The 16,161-nt window shown below is 49.9% G+C and overlaps 3 protein-coding genes across 3 annotated transcripts; 1 reads left to right on the top strand and 2 right to left on the bottom strand.

The window, feature by feature from the left end:
- Window positions 1-58: 58 nt before the first annotated feature.
- J7337_010711 (uncharacterized protein) lies at window positions 59-1,138 on the bottom strand (the record flags this gene model as incomplete). Its single annotated transcript, XM_044828286.1, has 1 exon — window positions 59-1,138. One exon carries the CDS (start codon window positions 1,136-1,138, stop codon window positions 59-61), a length of 1,080 nt encoding a protein of 359 aa, XP_044676840.1.
- Window positions 1,139-5,351: 4,213 nt separating this feature from the next.
- Window positions 5,352-8,805, top strand: J7337_010710 (uncharacterized protein; the record flags this gene model as incomplete). Its single annotated transcript, XM_044828285.1, has 2 exons — window positions 5,352-5,508; window positions 5,567-8,805. The coding sequence occupies 2 exons, from the start codon at window positions 5,352-5,354 to the stop codon at window positions 8,803-8,805; spliced, it is 3,396 nt and encodes a 1,131-aa protein (XP_044676839.1).
- A 522-nt stretch (window positions 8,806-9,327) lies between these two features.
- J7337_010709 (uncharacterized protein) lies at window positions 9,328-15,042 on the bottom strand (the record flags this gene model as incomplete). The annotated part of the gene is made up of 3 exons (XM_044828284.1): window positions 9,328-9,359; window positions 9,419-14,667; window positions 14,735-15,042. The coding sequence occupies 3 exons, from the start codon at window positions 15,040-15,042 to the stop codon at window positions 9,328-9,330; spliced, it is 5,589 nt and encodes a 1,862-aa protein (XP_044676838.1).
- Window positions 15,043-16,161: the final 1,119 nt, after the last annotated feature.

The raw sequence follows: 16,161 nt of genomic DNA, 5'->3' as shown, positions 1-16,161 counted from the left end.
GTCATAAAAACGTTGAAGAGAAAACGCGGGGTATAAGCCAGAATATCCAATCATTCCTTCACATTGCAACACCGACACTCCTCCTTTGAGGTCGGATATCATTTCTACCAAACGTTGAAGTGGCGAACCGTGGGATGAGGGGCTCATCCTGTGACACAGCAGCTGTGCTACCCACAGAGCATGTTGTCGGGACAGTACGATTCTCGTCATCCGATTCCCAAGTACTGGCGGTATCGATTGACTCTGTGCTCCGCCGATGTTCTGATGCTCCGCCCAGCGAAACTTGGTAAAATCCTTGGCAGCCCCTGATAGGACGAGGAGCGTTGGTGACGGAGTCGAAACTCATGTTACGGTTGTGCTGCGACCCGGGGAAGAGCCAGCTCGACACCCGGGAAAAAGACTTCTTCTTCCTCAGAGGAGGTCGAAGTACTAAAGGTAGAGGTGGCGGTGGGGGCATATCACCTCGCCTTGGGCGAGAAGGAGGGGTAGAAGGTGACCTTTTTTCTCCAGGAGTTCGGGATCTGCGAGGTGGTGTGATGGGAGTTCTCACAGGCGTACGAGGAGACCTGATGGGTGCTGTGTGTGGCCTTTCAATGATATCGGAGTTAAGTCTCTGGGCAAAAGAAGGAGCAGCTGGGGGCAGAGCCGGAATTGACGGCATGGGTTCCAGGTCTGAAGAAGTCAGCGGGAGCGGTTCGTCCCCAGGCCCATAGATCGAGCTCATACCGGGCACGGCCCGGGCGATCGAGTAGGGAGTTGGTGGTCGACTGGGAACATAAAGACTCTGTCTCTCAATGACATCGTCAATTTGCTTCTGGAGCTTTTCAACCTCTAGCATAGCACTCGCGACTCGTTCCTTGACCTTTTCCACATCTGGTGAGCTATACGCACGAGGACGCCCCCGTGACTTGGGGGGGATCAAGGGCGGGATCTCATCTTCTCCATGAGAGGAACTAGGAGCACTCCCTAGGGCTTGACGGCGTGGAAAGTGAAATGACATGGGAGAATCTGAGAAGCTCTTCTCATGCTCCAATGAAGGTTTCGTTTCTTCGGGTGGGCTATCTGACAAATCTGACACACACTCAGAATAGTCTGACGAGGGAGCTGGGTTCGTAGGTCTTGGTTCAAAGTGAGGCATGATAGGAGATACACCATTGTCGGACTGATAGATGCTCAACTCGAGCGGGCGGTAAGGGCGTTGAGGTAACTGTTTCGCAGGCCGAAGATTCGAGGCTCTCGACGGCGTAGGTTCAGGATAATCAAGAAATGGATCGGCGGCAGTTGATACATGGCGAAAGTCTGAAGGGGCTGAAATGAGCGGCCGGCGCGAACTTGAAGAGAGTGACCAGAATCTCCTTCTCTTTGACGAGATACTGTCTCTCGTAGACCTATCCGACATTTTACGATGCTCCGGCATTGCAACAGGCTGGGGATGGTGAACTGGTTGGTCGTATATTACTGGATAAGAACGCTTCTCATCGGCTTGGCCTATCAGCAACTGGTCGTCGCTCAACCTGCCTACGGGCCACGAAATGTTCAAAGTTGAAGCCGAATCCGAGGCCCAAGCATTGGCAGTGTGGGCAGAGGTAGAAGTAGACATAGACTTACTACGACGCGGCCTCCTGTCCTCTGAGGAGACCAGCGGTGCGCAGCAGAGAGATAACCACGATGGCCAAGAGGCTACTTCAGAGCCATGGGCACCGTGAGAACCGGAGTGTGTCATGCTGCGAAGCTCTCACGTCATACCGAGAAGGCGTTTAGAATGTTGGGTGAGAAGAGAATGGCGGAGAGAATGACGATTCGTTACTCAACGAAGTGAAAAGAAAAAGGGCTGAGAGGCTGAAAGGCAGACCAACGTATGGATATAAGGTGGGATATGAGTGTGTATGTATGTACAGTACACTACTTCGTATATGTAAGCCAGCACCAGTACTAGCACATGCAGAAGAGGAATGGGATAGGACAAAAAGTGAAGCAAGACGGGAAAGCTGCAGGAAGAGGACCAGGGACCCGGCAGATAAAAGAATAAGAGAAGCAAAACAGCGGCAAGCAACTTGTAATGCAGCCCAGCCCATCTCGTGGATGACGGCCGGGCCGCGACGTTCCCATGGTAGTATACCCACACCCATAGAGGCAACAAACGACAGTATTGGCACCATGTCCCTGCTACGAGTCTGTAGTGGGATCTGGGTTAGCTTCAGGCTCCGTTACGATCGAAATTTAAAAAATTAAATAAGAGAAAGAATGGGCGGCAGCCAAGGGAGATGCAAGACGACGTATCGAGTGGTTGACGATTGTCCAAGACGAACCCACGGTGCAGGTGATGGACCGGGGTCGGTTGTCTCGCCGGACCAGTCGGCGCTTAGAAGATGGTCCTGACGGACTCCCGATCATGTTAGCGCTCCACACCAACTCTATCAAAACACCACAGAGACACATTGACTGGGCCACACGTAGTGCCCGAGATGGTGTCGCTGTTGCCCTTGGCTTAAGTCTAGAGAGTCGAGTCAAGTCGATGTCGTGCATTTGGTTCCACTCTATTCCACTTCCAACTCGCCCTTTGGCTGGTCATGGATCCTTCCATTGACTTTTTGGTCTGCTTGTCCTTGCCACAAAAGACCCCAGACGAGGTCTTGTGCTGCTACCGTATTGGATAGCCGCGTGAGATGACGGGGTTTGAGGCCTTTGCCTGTGTTCGAGGCTGTGTGTCGTCACGCTGCGCATTTCTCACATTCTCTCGTCGAACTGGTGTGAACTTGGGTCTTGGCGAAGGCGCCGTCAAAGCATGAGTTCCATCCATACCCAAGCTGTCATTCGGTCTGGCCTGGCATGTAACCTTCAACAAGAGACGTTCTTCGTCAGACGTTGTACAGAGCGCATGTTCAAACAACAAAGGTCATAGCTCTTGGCCATGCTCTCTACGTTAAACGCACAACAGAAGCTTGCCTCGCTTGCTGGCTCCTAGTGTAAATCCTAGCCTTGTCGACTCTGTTTGCCTTCCTGGAATTAGCATCTGACGTTGCATCCATACATCTTATTTGGGGTTGCACCGCCGGTTTGGGCAACACCCTGGTCCTGCCGGGCTGATTGGTAGATGCACCCCGGAACTTGGTCTCTTCATCATCTCTCCTCCATCAAATCGGTATGCTGCACGTTTTGTTACTCTTCCAGTTTGCGACTGACAACCGCGTTTGTCTGTGAGCTGTGAAATGCTAGGGTCTCTTGAAACGTGGGAGCTTCAGGAACGCCTGTCAATCTGCCCTCTCATCGAATCCAGATGCTCCTTTGGGCCAGGCTTGTTATTACTTGGCCAAAGAATTGGTCGCTACATCCCAAAACAGCCGTGAAAGATGTTCCATGGCACCCAGAAGAGTGATGAGCACGAGGCCATTGTGATGACCCGTATTCAGGCGTGAGCTGACGCGATACGATTCGCCTGCCTTGAAACCTTGAAATCTTGAGACAAAATGACTAAACGATGATAGCCCTGAAATTTGATTGATATTTGGCTCAGGTAGACCAGAACGGCTGAAATGCATTTCTTGGCCCTTCAGTGGTATCTGATGGTAAGCGGCCATACTACATTGATAGCAATGTCGTATTGCAATTGCATCTTCGTCTCTCGGCCGGAGAAACAATGCACAGCCCGGCTTTTGTCTCAGTGAGAGTCACCAAACCCACTCAACACCAACAAACAAGGTGGGATGGCTAGGATGGCAGGATGGCAGGATGGCAGGATGGCAGGATGGCAGGATGGCTTCATTTGTGGGGTCAAGAGGAAGTGTGCCAGAAAAGTACGGTATTGTTAGGACACTAGGGCATCTCGACTCAGAGAGACAAAGGGTCAAACCGTGCAGTTGGGTCGGTGTCAAGCCTGATCGACAGCCGGACCGCTCCCTGTTGCTGCAAACATCCATGGTTGTTAGCTTAGTAGGGAGTCGCGTAGGTAGTGTTGTTTGCTTTTGGGCCCTGCGAGCGAAATTTCGTTGCGCTTCCTTCCGCTGCCTTGTCTTCAGATGAAAGTGTTTACTGAGGGGTACCCCTGACTTTGCCATTCCCTGGTTCTTAAAATAGCGACTCTTAAGTTGAAGCATGAGTGGCTTCGCAACCTTGGCTTGGCTAAGGTAGCTTTGGCAGGGATGCATCCAGAAGCTCGTCAGAGGGTTCCTTAGGTTGTATTCCAGCATGATGAAAATATTTAGGCAAGTCTAGCGTATGCTAGAGGGCCTTTACATTGGCTTTTTTTTGTTACTAACGATAAAGGCTCTGAGTTTTCTTGCTTGCCCTAGAAGAATTCTGAAGATACTGGAGACAAAAACACGATCACATGCGATGGTATGTTCGCCATCAAGCACAAAGTAGCAGATGATGAATGTGCAAGTGGCGACCTTTATTCATTCTGGCTGGTGGTTTTTTTTTTTTTTTTTTTTTTTAGAGCGTCCCGCACAAGGCGCAATAATCAGTTCGGAGGGCGACCTGTCTCAGTCTTGACTTCGGGAATGGCTGTCGAAAAAGACGGAGGATCCTCTCATGTATATTTTCCTTGTTTCTTGCGCAGTTGACTCCTTCCACTCTGCAGCGGCGGATGCAACGGGAGTGGCGCATTTGACTTCACGATGTGGGATCGATGCGGTCTCGTCGTTTTGTGAGTGGAGTTGTTTGGTTTGTTTGACTCGTTCTGTGTGGGAAGTGTAGCAGTCGATTAGAGGCCGATGGTGATGATTATCTTCCGCCAAGATTTATTGCAAGGCAATGCTGTTTTAGGCAATGTAACCAAGTCATGGCATCACTTGTCCACCACTCCGAGGAAATGTTGAAGGCATTGGAAGAGCAAATGCAAGTTGCTGAGAGTAGCATGCAGAGATCCACGCCACATGCAAACCTCCTCTTGCTTGAGGGAACCATCTGGTATGTATCCCTCGCTAGCCTCGCAATGCCTCTGCCGTCCCCACGTACAGACAAGTTTCTTTATACTATGGTGTGTACCTTGAGTTTTTGAACAGCTCAAAGTCCAGTCTCTCAAAATACAACAGCCACAGCACAAAGAAACATATTGGAAGGCCAAACAGCACCGCAGATGAGAACGACTATGTGCTGTCAATTGAAATATAGTTGGCCTATGTCAAGATTTTGTCAGGTTCCATTTATTTTCCCCAAGACTTGAAGAAACGGCAGATAAACTTCAAACGCCGGGTAATAGATCTACCGACCGTACACCATGGTCACTGCTGTCCCTAGGTAATTCCGAATCTGGCAGGCGGGATAGCGGTCACGCGTGGCAAAACGCCAAAAAGTCAAGTAAATTCATGGATTAGAGATCTAGATTGCGACAAGCTCCGAGGTCGTCAAAAATGGGCAAACGAGACTTCAACACCGGAGATGGCGCTGCTGTTTTTCGCAAGCGCCAGAAAGTCGTACACGAGACGCCAACGAGCGAAGAAGTCACCTCGAGCGATCAATTACGCAATCTGCTGTCCTTCGACCAGGATTTGCGCAACGCCAGGCATGGTAAGTGACGATGTTATTGAAGGCACCAACAAACTAGAGCTGATACATACCCCTGTAGGTCTTCAGTCTTTCAAGAATCTCCTCGATCAAATAGTCCACGAAGAGGGCGACCGAAGAGCCAATCTCGACATTCTACATCAATACCTTGAAGCCGCCAAGCCCAGAGATACATCCGAAGATGCAGTCTTTCTCAACGATATCATGGAAATGTGGTCTTTCGCCGTGCAGGTTAACAACGATGGTGTCATGTCTTCTGTTGCCGTTGTTCTGGCTTTGCTACTCCAGATCCTCTCAGGCTCACTACAGCTTGTCAAGCATGGCCTCGGTATCTGCCAGACCCTTCTCCAAGAACAGCAATTGAAATCATTGGCAAAGAATCTGTCAGCAGAAAAGAGCAAGGGTTTTATAATCTCACCTACTCTCCGTCTCCTTCGAGAAGCTACATGCCTAGATGGGGGCGCCTATGCGAAGCGAATCTTCCGCGCTCGAAATTTCACATTGGCATCGTTTGGGCGAAATCTTGAAATCGGGCATACTGGAGATACGCATGAAGATGTGCGCAAAGCTTCCGTCAGAACAAATGCTGTCCGTTTTTTCTTGAGCCTTCTCAAGTTCCTGGGTTCAGATGGGCGTAAAGAACTTGTATCGCAGAAGGAACTTTTGTCACATGTGACTTATATGATCAAAAGCGACCCTGCCTACCTCGTTGTGGATATCCTCGACTCTTTAAAGCTCTATGTCCTCAAAGATGACAAGGTCCCCAGAGAAGTCAAATTCCGATGTTTCAACACCAAGTCGTTGGTGCGCTTCTTAGCTCTGTACACATACACCAGCGATGGCGAGGATGTCGATGAGAAGTCAACGGTGAGCTACAAGGCCCACCAACTCCTCATCTACATCTGCACGACGCCTACTGCTGGTATTTTATATCCTTCCACTGGTCTATACCCCAAAGAGTCTGAAGAGGACCCAACGCCAAGTGGGCGTGCTAAGGCTGGTACACAGGGCGCTCTCTTCGCCGACAGATATAAACAAGACATTCCTGTGTACAACTTTGTCCTTGCCGAATTCGCTCAAAAGTTGCGCCCTTGGTCCAGTTTGAAACATAGCGAGCTTCTGGTAGCAATCTTCACTGCTGCCCCTGAACTTACTGCAAAATATTTTCTAAGCAACCGATCTTTCACGTTCGAACCAAAGTTATCCATGACATGGATTGGATATGCCGCGTTCCTTTTCAACACTATGCAACTACCTCTCCCTCCTCGCTTCGGAGATCGATCGCGATCTGCTAAGGCACCTCCTCCCACGTCCATCCTCCTCGATAACATTATTCCGCTCCCCATCAATCAAAAAGTTCTGATCCGATGTCTCTCCTCCAAATCCAATCTCACATCTTTCTTTGCTACGCGCATCCTGATCGTGGCGATTGAGAAGTTAGCTGAAGCTGTCAAGATGCATGAAGAGGTTTCGAAAGGCATTGATCCTGTCTGGGCAGAAGCGAGCCGTCGTTTAATCGATGCGTTTTGCCAACGTATTCCGGACATGAAGGAAATCGTTCGGTCTTACAAGGGAATACCAGCTGAGAACATTCTCCATAAGACCATGGCCAGTCGTTTGCTACGCCTTTACTATGAAGTTATTCCCCAAGTTGCTCTTGCTGCCAACTTTGACGTTTCGCCTTTCTTCACAGAAGCTCTCAAGTCGCTCAACAAGGAAAGCGAGCAGCATGAGGACGAGTCACTAAGAGTTATGGAGCTAGAGAACTTAGTGTCAATTGCCAGTTATTCCCCTGGTATGCGTTGGTTCTCAAGGATAGACAATCTCATTGATGGAGCAGGATCGTCGCCATACACCGCCCTCCTACGGCTGCTTTGTGATAAGAATCGAGATCTTTCTTTCCACCAGCTGAAGAAGGTTCTAGGCGAGGTCGCAGTTGAGAACCAGATGGTAACGAAGGCGTCCCTGATGAGCCCACTATTCGAGGCCCTCCAGACAACGCTAGCCGAGAGCAAGGCAAAGCCAATGGAGAAAGTTTGGTCATATGTTGACAACTGCGTCAACCGATGTGCCTCCTCGCCAATCAAGTATCTCGATTTGTTAGAAACATATGCCCAGGAAGATGGTGTATTATCTGGTAGTGAGACTGCTTTGGTTAACGTGACCCTGGTAGAGCAGTTGCCGTTTGCAATGGGCTCTGCTAGCAGCGATGAAGAAGCTGCGCTTGGCCAGTTCTTATCTTGCTACTTCACTACTTCATACAAATCCAAGCCGGGAAAGCAACTCACCAAAGCTCTATACAAACGCATCTCAGGACAGTTTTCGTCAAGCAAGGTCAAGATGAAAAAGCTCAAGGAGGAAAGGTCTAATGATACAGATGCTGATGAAGATATGTCTGATGCCGATACTGTTGATGCGCAGGGTTCAAAAGATGGCTCGACCATTGATGATTCTTCAAAGCTAGAGGCTATGCTTCATGTACCACTCCCCGAAGACGAGGATACGACAGCTTTGACAAAATGGGCTGGCAAAAACGCTGAAGACCTCGTCGAAGACGGCTGGGCAGCAGCTTTGATTCGCCTCCTCTCCTCTCCCCATACCAACATCCGCAAGGAATCCCTTACCAGCATTCTCAAGATGGCTGCCAAGCTCAAGGAATCTTCATACGAAGAAAAGGAACAAGTTTGGCTCCTCTTGTGCGAACTTGCCGAGTCATCGCGTGATCAAGTTGACAAAGGCCCAGTCCCTTCTGCCTTCACTGCCTTCGCCATCCACGCTCTGGATGTCCTGAAGAATCCACTGCACCCACTCTACCCCAAAATCAACAGCTTCCTCACGCGCAGCCCTGTCTGGTCTGCTGAAAAGCTTCCCCTCGCCCACGACATTCTTCATGGTGAACCCTCAGAAGATGATAAGTATTACACCGAAATCACATGGCTTCTCACCTACCTCCTTGACAGCTTGCGCACACCCTCTGACCTTGGCATCTTTCATCGCAAGCGATGGTTCGAGAAGATACTCGCTCTCGGTGCTAACCCTTACTTACGTGTCAATCTACGAACTCGTCTGCTACGCCTATTGTTTCGCGCGACTTGCATCGAAGGCGGTAGCACCACGTTGACGACTCGCTTTGGCATCCTCAGCTGGCTGGACTCGCAACGGGCTGCATCTGAGGGAGGTGAAGAGGCAGATGTAATGGTTGCACTCATGACAAGGGTATGGGAGACATGTGATCAAGAAAAGGTCAAGGTCTGGAGTAAGGGTGGCGTCGAAAAGTTACTCGCCAGGCATAATTCGTAAAGATGAATGGATTGGATATACAAGCTAGACAAATTTATACATACAACTGTTAATACCCAGCATAAGAAGACGACAAAGACTTCCACGTATCAAGGAAACGAACATCTCCTATAGGTACACAAATGCTCGCGATCTGTGCAGTCGACTTCAAGCATCGATTGAGAAGTTCATGGTGTCAATATTATCACTGAAACATCATTGTTCAAATTTGTTCGTACATATGTACAGATCCATCCATCTACCAAACAATAACCAGAACGGACACCATAAAGACGACAAAATATATATACCCCTAGACACAAAAGATACTCTCCCTCGCTAACTACCCCACGCATTAATATGGATAAGAGCAGCCTTTTTATTCTGCCGTTAACAAAAGTGTTGAGTTTTTTTAATTTCCCATCCAGAATTCGCCGTTGTAAAATATGAACACACTCCAAAACAGATTTAAACAAGATTATCGCAAGGCTGTATGGGCATTATAACGACCGTCTCAATGGATACATGCTGAGTCTAAACAGTCTACAATTGGCCAGAAAGCAGGGCTTCAGTTGCTGAGAAATTGTTAGCATGAGATCGAATGAAATGAATGGGTTATAGAGTATTGACTTACCAGAGTTGATATAGGCCCTCTTCGCGTCTAGAGGAACATTAAATCGCCTCTCCAGCTCTTGCTTTATGCCCTTCTTGGTGACAGTCATCAAGTCGGCTGTCTTGAGGATGTCGCGAATCTCGGCGAGGAGGGCATCATCACTAGGCATGCCAACCATCTCCTCGGGAGAGAAGAATTGTGAGCCACCAAACTGGCTCGCACGGTTGCCAGGCATCTCAGAATGGGCCAGAGACATGCGAGACATGTTCTGGTGGCCGAAGCCAGCTGTTGAGCCAGGGCGGCTGGGCTGGTAGCCACCACCGTACTCAGAGAAGGGTCCCTGAGCCTTGGTGGCATAACTGTAACCAGAGATCTCTGATCGCACATCATCACGAGCAGTCTGGGTCTGTGTCTCCCATAGCTCGGCTTGGTACTCCTCCCACTTCTTGCGAGGGATCGAGCTGGGATCAAACTTGCCCTCGTCTGAAACAACAATCTTCTTGCCGGCTTCGCCAGCAATAACTCGAGTGTTACCCCAGTTGAAGTCATCCATATGCCAGAAGGAATACAGGGGCAGACCGAAAGAGAAGACAGGAATGGCAGCAATATACATGATCATCCAACCAACCATCTCCCACTTGCGTCGGAGGATGAAGATGACGGCCTGTAGACCGTAGATGGCACCAAGCAACAAGAAAGCTGTAATAGGCACAACTGACGGGTTGGTAGCGACTTGGTAAATCAGGTACACGATATACATGACAATGACAGGTTGGACGATAGTGCTCAGAAGATCGATGAAGACAACAAAACGCATACTGAAACAGCAGAAGCCGCAAAGCTGGGCCAAAGGAATAAGCTCAGCCAAGTTGTGTACGGTAGAGTTGATCCAACGACGTCGCTGAGACAGGAAGACAGACCAGGAGTCAGGAGCAATAGTCCAGGCTTGTGCGCTGAAGAGGTACTTTGTCTTATACTTGGAGTGATACTTGAGGAGCAAGGTTGTGAGATATCGATCCTCACCAAGATGGAGCAAGTTCTTCATGTGCAGAGTATCAACACGAATCGTGGAGTAGTCTTCAACGATCTCCTTGCTGACGAACAAAGGCTTGCCGGTCTCCGCAGCGCGAATTCGGTACATGGAGAAACAACCAGGCAAGCAAGTGACTGAGCCGAACAAACTCTCGAATGCCTTGGACAAGTTATGTGAAATCCAGTACTCGTAGACCTGAATCATAGTGATGAAAGAGCCCTTGGCGTTGGTGAGAGCGGTTTCACCACAGCAAGCAATCAGGCGAGTATCATCGATGAAGGCTGAAATCATTCGAGTAGCTGAGTCTGGAGCGACGACAGTATCGGCATCGATTTGGAAAAGATATTCGTAGAAGGTTGGATTCACGCCAATAATATTGCGGATCTGGTGATACATCTCCAGCTCCATGGGACTCATGGCGAGGTTGTAGTGGACGCGGTTGAGGAAACGCATGAGAACCATCTGGGAGTCTCGTTTACCACGGTTACCGGGGCGAGAAACCTCAGAAGGCTTGCCCACCTTGACAATGACCATAAAGGGGACGATGTGGCCTTGGACCTCGTAAAGACCCGAGTAGATCTTACCCATATTATGCTGCTTCATACCCTCACCGAGAGCCTCGAAACTGAGAGGCTCGGGGTCGACGGTCTCGGAGACACCAAGAATATCCAGCACGATGCGAGGCGTAGGCCTGTCGTTACCTTGACCGATAATCATACCGTCACAGACAACGACAAGAAGCTTGCGCTTATCATCATACTTCATGCGAGAAAGCGAGTCAATAGCACGTCGCAACGAGTCTTCATCTTCGGTATAAGCGGGAATCATACACATGACGAACTTGTCAAGGTTCTCGGGCACGTTCTTGCCACCGAATTGGAGCGCAGCAAGGAACTTGAAGACCAAGATAGATGCCAGCATGACTGAAATAGCCAAGATGAAGTACGTAGCGAACTGACAACGGACGGAGTTTCGAGTATCTGAGTCACCAATGTAGAAGAGGTTGTTCAGGCAGGTCTCCATGCGTTGTTTCTTGACAGGGCTGAGCTTGATGTTATCCCAGTACTTGGAAACATCCTGACCCTTGGCACTTCGGAACAGCTGGACAACACTGTCCTCCATAAAGTCTGTGGCACCTGGAATGTTGGGAGTAGGCTTGCCGGCCTTAGCCTTGAGGCGGAGACCACCCTGGAGGTACTTGGTCATGTCGTAAACCTTTCCGTGAATAGTGACAACGTTCCAAGAACTGTCTCGGGCCAGTTTCTTCACATATTTGGGGCTGTAACCCATGCGACCCTTGAGGTAGACATGCTTAAAGGTGTACATCTGCTCGAAGTACCAATCAGGTCGGCTGTCGTTGGTGTAATAACGGAAATCATGGTAGACGGAGTTGACATCAATATCTCTGGAAGCAAGAAGCTGTGGCTGGCCAGTGATGTTGGTGTTTCGGTTGTCAAGAGTGACCTCAGGAGGAATCTGACCGTCTTTGCCCTGGCAAAGAGCAGACACTTGGATGGGGAAAAGAGCGCTGATATCCTTGCCGGCATAGTTCAAGAGAGTATCCTCACTGACAAGGTTGCTACCAGGATAATGGTTGGGAATGAAGGCATTGAGGTCAATAACGAAGCCGCGGATAGCAACGTAGGCACCCTTGCTGCCCTTGTTGCCGTCGTAGGAAGAGAGTTCGTTGGAGCTGTAAACATACTGCTTGGGACAAATGAGCGTGGGGAATCCGACCATGAAGAAGGCGGCGACGGCACACATCAACCAAATGAGCATGTTAATCGCCACCTTCTCTCTCCAGGCCATACGAACATCCTTTCGAGGCATACGTCCGATCAGCCTGATGGCAAAGTCGGGGATGAACCAAGTGAGGAAGAAGACGAGAGCTACCCAGCGCTTGCGGCTAGGCTTATCTCGGTACTCCTCAACCTCCTCGAGAGACTTCTCGTTGCCTCGCTCAGCCATCTGCTCACGTGTGTCGAGGTTCTTGAACATGTCACCACCACCAAAGGCAGAAACACCAGCCTCGGATCGAGTATCGTCGGTGAAGTAACCACCCTTGGCCTTCTCACCGTACATGAGAGGGGTATTGCCACCGGAAACCAAATGCTCCTTGGAGGCGCCAAAAGCCATAGACTCAGCAGGTGTGAGACCATCGCCAGCATCGGATGAGGGCAAGCCACCGTAGCGGCCAGCAACTGAGACTGCCTCCCCGAGCTGGGCAATCTCCATCCAGCAGCGTTCACTAAGGAAAACACCAGTGGCACCGACTCTGACTTCATTCTGGGGCCACTGCTTCTCCTCAATGACCATCTCAGCACGTTCTCGTTCACTGCCAACCAAAATTGTCTCCGCATCTGTCATACCCAAAAACTCGCCGAAAGGCAAGAATAAACTGAAATCGGCAGATCGAAGACGCTGGCTGATTTCTGCAATACCAAAAGTTTGGACCTGCATACGAACGCACTTACTGTCGAACTGGTTTGCAATTCGTCGATCGTTGGGCTTCAAGCAAAAGACGAAATATGAGTTGGTGCCGGGGTCAGTGACAGCCTTCTGGACATTGTCCAGCGAGGCAAGGAACTGGCCTGAAGCACCTTGATCGAGAGTCATCTTGGCGTTCTTCTTAGACTCTCCAGCTTGGCTCTGCTGATCTAACTCCTCCATAGCCTCTTGCTGCTGGCGCTTGTAAGCTGTGCTGGGGCGACCAGTTCGGTGCGTCTTTCTAGACATGACACTAGGCGCTCGCATAGGCTTTGAGCTGACAGTAGCCTGCATAACAGTAGTGCGTTCATTGGGGTGAGTCACGGTCTGGAGAGCGTCTTGGCCGAAAAGACGAGCAACAAACTCGCTCTTGGTACCGTTGATCATATTGAGGAGATCACCAGAGATGATCTCGCCGTTCTCCTCGATGAGTCCCTTGACAGGGTAATCCACCTCACCAGCAAAGTGCTTCACGGTGAAGACGGCAGAGGTATTCTCAGTCATGAAGTTGCTTCCAGGAAGCTTAGCTTGAGCAGAGCCAACCTCGATAGCAGCGTTCTTGCCATCGAAACGTCTTCGGAGAGCCTCAAGGAACTGCATATCTGTTCGGTTTCGTCGAGTTTGATCATCGAGAATGCTGAGAAGGCCATTGCCGGGCTTCAGGATGCCTCGAACAGCGTCCGAATTGTCGAAATAGCTGGTCGCAGCAACACTGACTTCCTCGGACTCCAGCATGTCAGCCTTGCGGTCGAAGAAGTTCTGGAGAGTAAGGTTGTAAATGCATTCGGTAGCGGCATTATTGAGAAGTTGGTCGAGCGCAGAGCCAGTGGGAGTTTGCTGACAGAACCCAGGGAAATCGACGATCGAGACAGTGTTGGCAATAGACTCCTCGGGTGCACAAAGTCGCTGGTTGATGGTCTCGAGAATCCAAGCAACGAGAAGGGAGTAGAGTGTTCGGGCAAGCTCTCCAGCGTGGGCACGGGCACCGTTGGGGTCGAGCATAACAGTGACACGTTCTCGGTGAATCATCTTGGTCTTATATCCCAGGGTGGTCTGGAGGTCAGCGGCGCTGACACCAAGGAAAGCAGCGATGATGCTGAGAACATCCTTGTTCTTGACAGCGGTGATGGTTGTACCACCCTCGTGGGAGAAGCCACCACTATCATCGCCAGTTACGCTGGTCTGGCTAGTTGTCTCAAACTCTAGTTGACCGATGTGAAGAATACTGGCGAGAATTTGGCAAATCTCGGCTATTTCAGCGCGAGGAAATTCCAGCTTTCGCAGAGCATTTTTGAAAACTTGGAAACCCTCGGCGTCGTTGATTCCGACCTTGAGCTGAGTGGGATGGCCGAGATACTTCCATCGTTTTTGAGTGGTTCCAGTGACAGAACCACCGTCCAAGCCGAGATGAGACTTTTCAGCCTCGCTTGTTCCGGCAAGAAGATAGTACAGAACGTGGAAGTTGCGCTCTCCTGTAGGAACATCGGCGATACGGCTACGCTCCAGGCGATGATCTAAGAGCTTACCACCAATCAGAACAGGGTTTGTGGTGGCTGAAGTATCGTACTGCAACTCGTAGAAGAGCCCGGACTTGGAAGCAGTGGGTGTTGTAGCGGTCTTGGTAGTTGTGAGACTATCAAAGACATATGCGGCGAGAGAGAGCTTTGTGGACAGAGGCGTTGACGATTTGTTGAGAAGAGCAGTCAGGAGGTGGGCTCGAATAGTAGACTTTCCAGCGCCAGATTCACCCCTGAATGCGTATATTAGTATTCGTAAACTTTGGGTTCAGGTGCCGCGCTTTCAGCATCATAACTTACAAAAAGACAACGGCTTGGTTCTCGGATCTATGTCCTAATCGCAGAAAGGCTCTGTCAGCGATTTCCTCGGCGCCAGCCATGGCGCTACCTTCCTTGCCACCATCGGGACCCTTTGAGGAGTTGGTATAGGTGTTGAGAGAGATGAGGGCGTGAGAAGACAGCCGAGCGGTAGGATGCGAAACATGGAAGCGACTGGCGAGATGAGCAGTGAGATGCGTGTCGGATTGAAGATGTGCAGGCAGCGATGGCAAAGAGGGTTGAGTGTGAGGGCCTCCTGCGCCGCCGAGCTGTGGTAGGCTCATGGCCATGATGGACAAGCAGCCAGCAAGTGGCTCTCGAAGGTTGTAACGACTCGGTAGATCTGGGTTTCAGCAGAAAGGCTGTTGTTGCGAATTGGGTTATTAGGAAGTTGTTATGGTCGTCGTTAGTTTCGATCGTATTATCGTCTAGGTTGGTTGTTCAACAGTCAAACAGGCACTCAGCGAAGGTTGAGAATGCTAGTAGACGAAACGAGTGTCGGATAAAAACAATAATAAAGATTTAAAGAAGGGAAGAAGAGCCAGGCCCCGGAAACAGAAGCCTTCACCAGAACGATTGGACTTGGACTGGTAACTCTACTTGCCAAGGTAAAGGAAAGGTATGGACACCAACAAAAACAACATGGGCTTGGCTGGGAAAAGGGATTGTTTTCTTGGGACTGGACTGAAATGGACTGGACTGGACTGGACTGGCCACATGCAAGTCTCCTCTCCTCCTCGTACACGACAGGGAGAGTGCTCTCTACTCTCTCCACGGTAAAAAGGTGGGATTGTCAGTACGGTAGACCACTGATACCACTAATGCAGCTCGGGCATAGCGCAAGGCCCCCCTTTGGCCTTGAACAATTTCTATGTTTGGATGCTGTCTCACGGCCACGGCATAAATATGGACGCCATACGAGGTTTTTCCCTGCCCATAGCCACACGGCACTGCCGGAAAGCTCCAACATCTCCCCCCCTGGATCTATCTCTGTTCTTTTTCTGCCTCTGTTTTCGCCTCACCTCGTCTGGCTCTTGGCAGTCTTTGGTGGGACTGAGATGTTCAAGTGTCATTAGTAATAAACAAGACTTGGGAGATGATGTTAGTCCTGTGAGCGATCTGCTATGATGACCTCAACCATTAGATCAAACTCATTCAGTCATAAAGCGAAATATTACATATTAGCCCTCCTGAATCATTTGAAGCAATTCGGCACTTCAGCTGAAAGTGTGTGATGAGTGGCATTTCTTCGCATTAAAACCCACTCAGGAGTGCATTCAAGTGTCAATTAAAGTTGACGTATTTCCTCATACGTACTCTATGTACTTATATATGGGTGTTGACGGTTTCTGAAACTGCGCTTGTGGGCAACTAATTGAATTTTACAATCATGATGAGATCGAATGCCA

The sequence above is a fragment of the Fusarium musae genome, chromosome 8 (genome assembly GCF_019915245.1).
Source record: "Fusarium musae strain F31 chromosome 8, whole genome shotgun sequence".
Taxonomy (NCBI): Eukaryota; Fungi; Ascomycota; class Sordariomycetes; order Hypocreales; family Nectriaceae; genus Fusarium; species Fusarium musae.
Note: the sequence above shows the minus strand (reverse complement) of the source record. Positions and strands in the feature narration are given on the sequence as shown.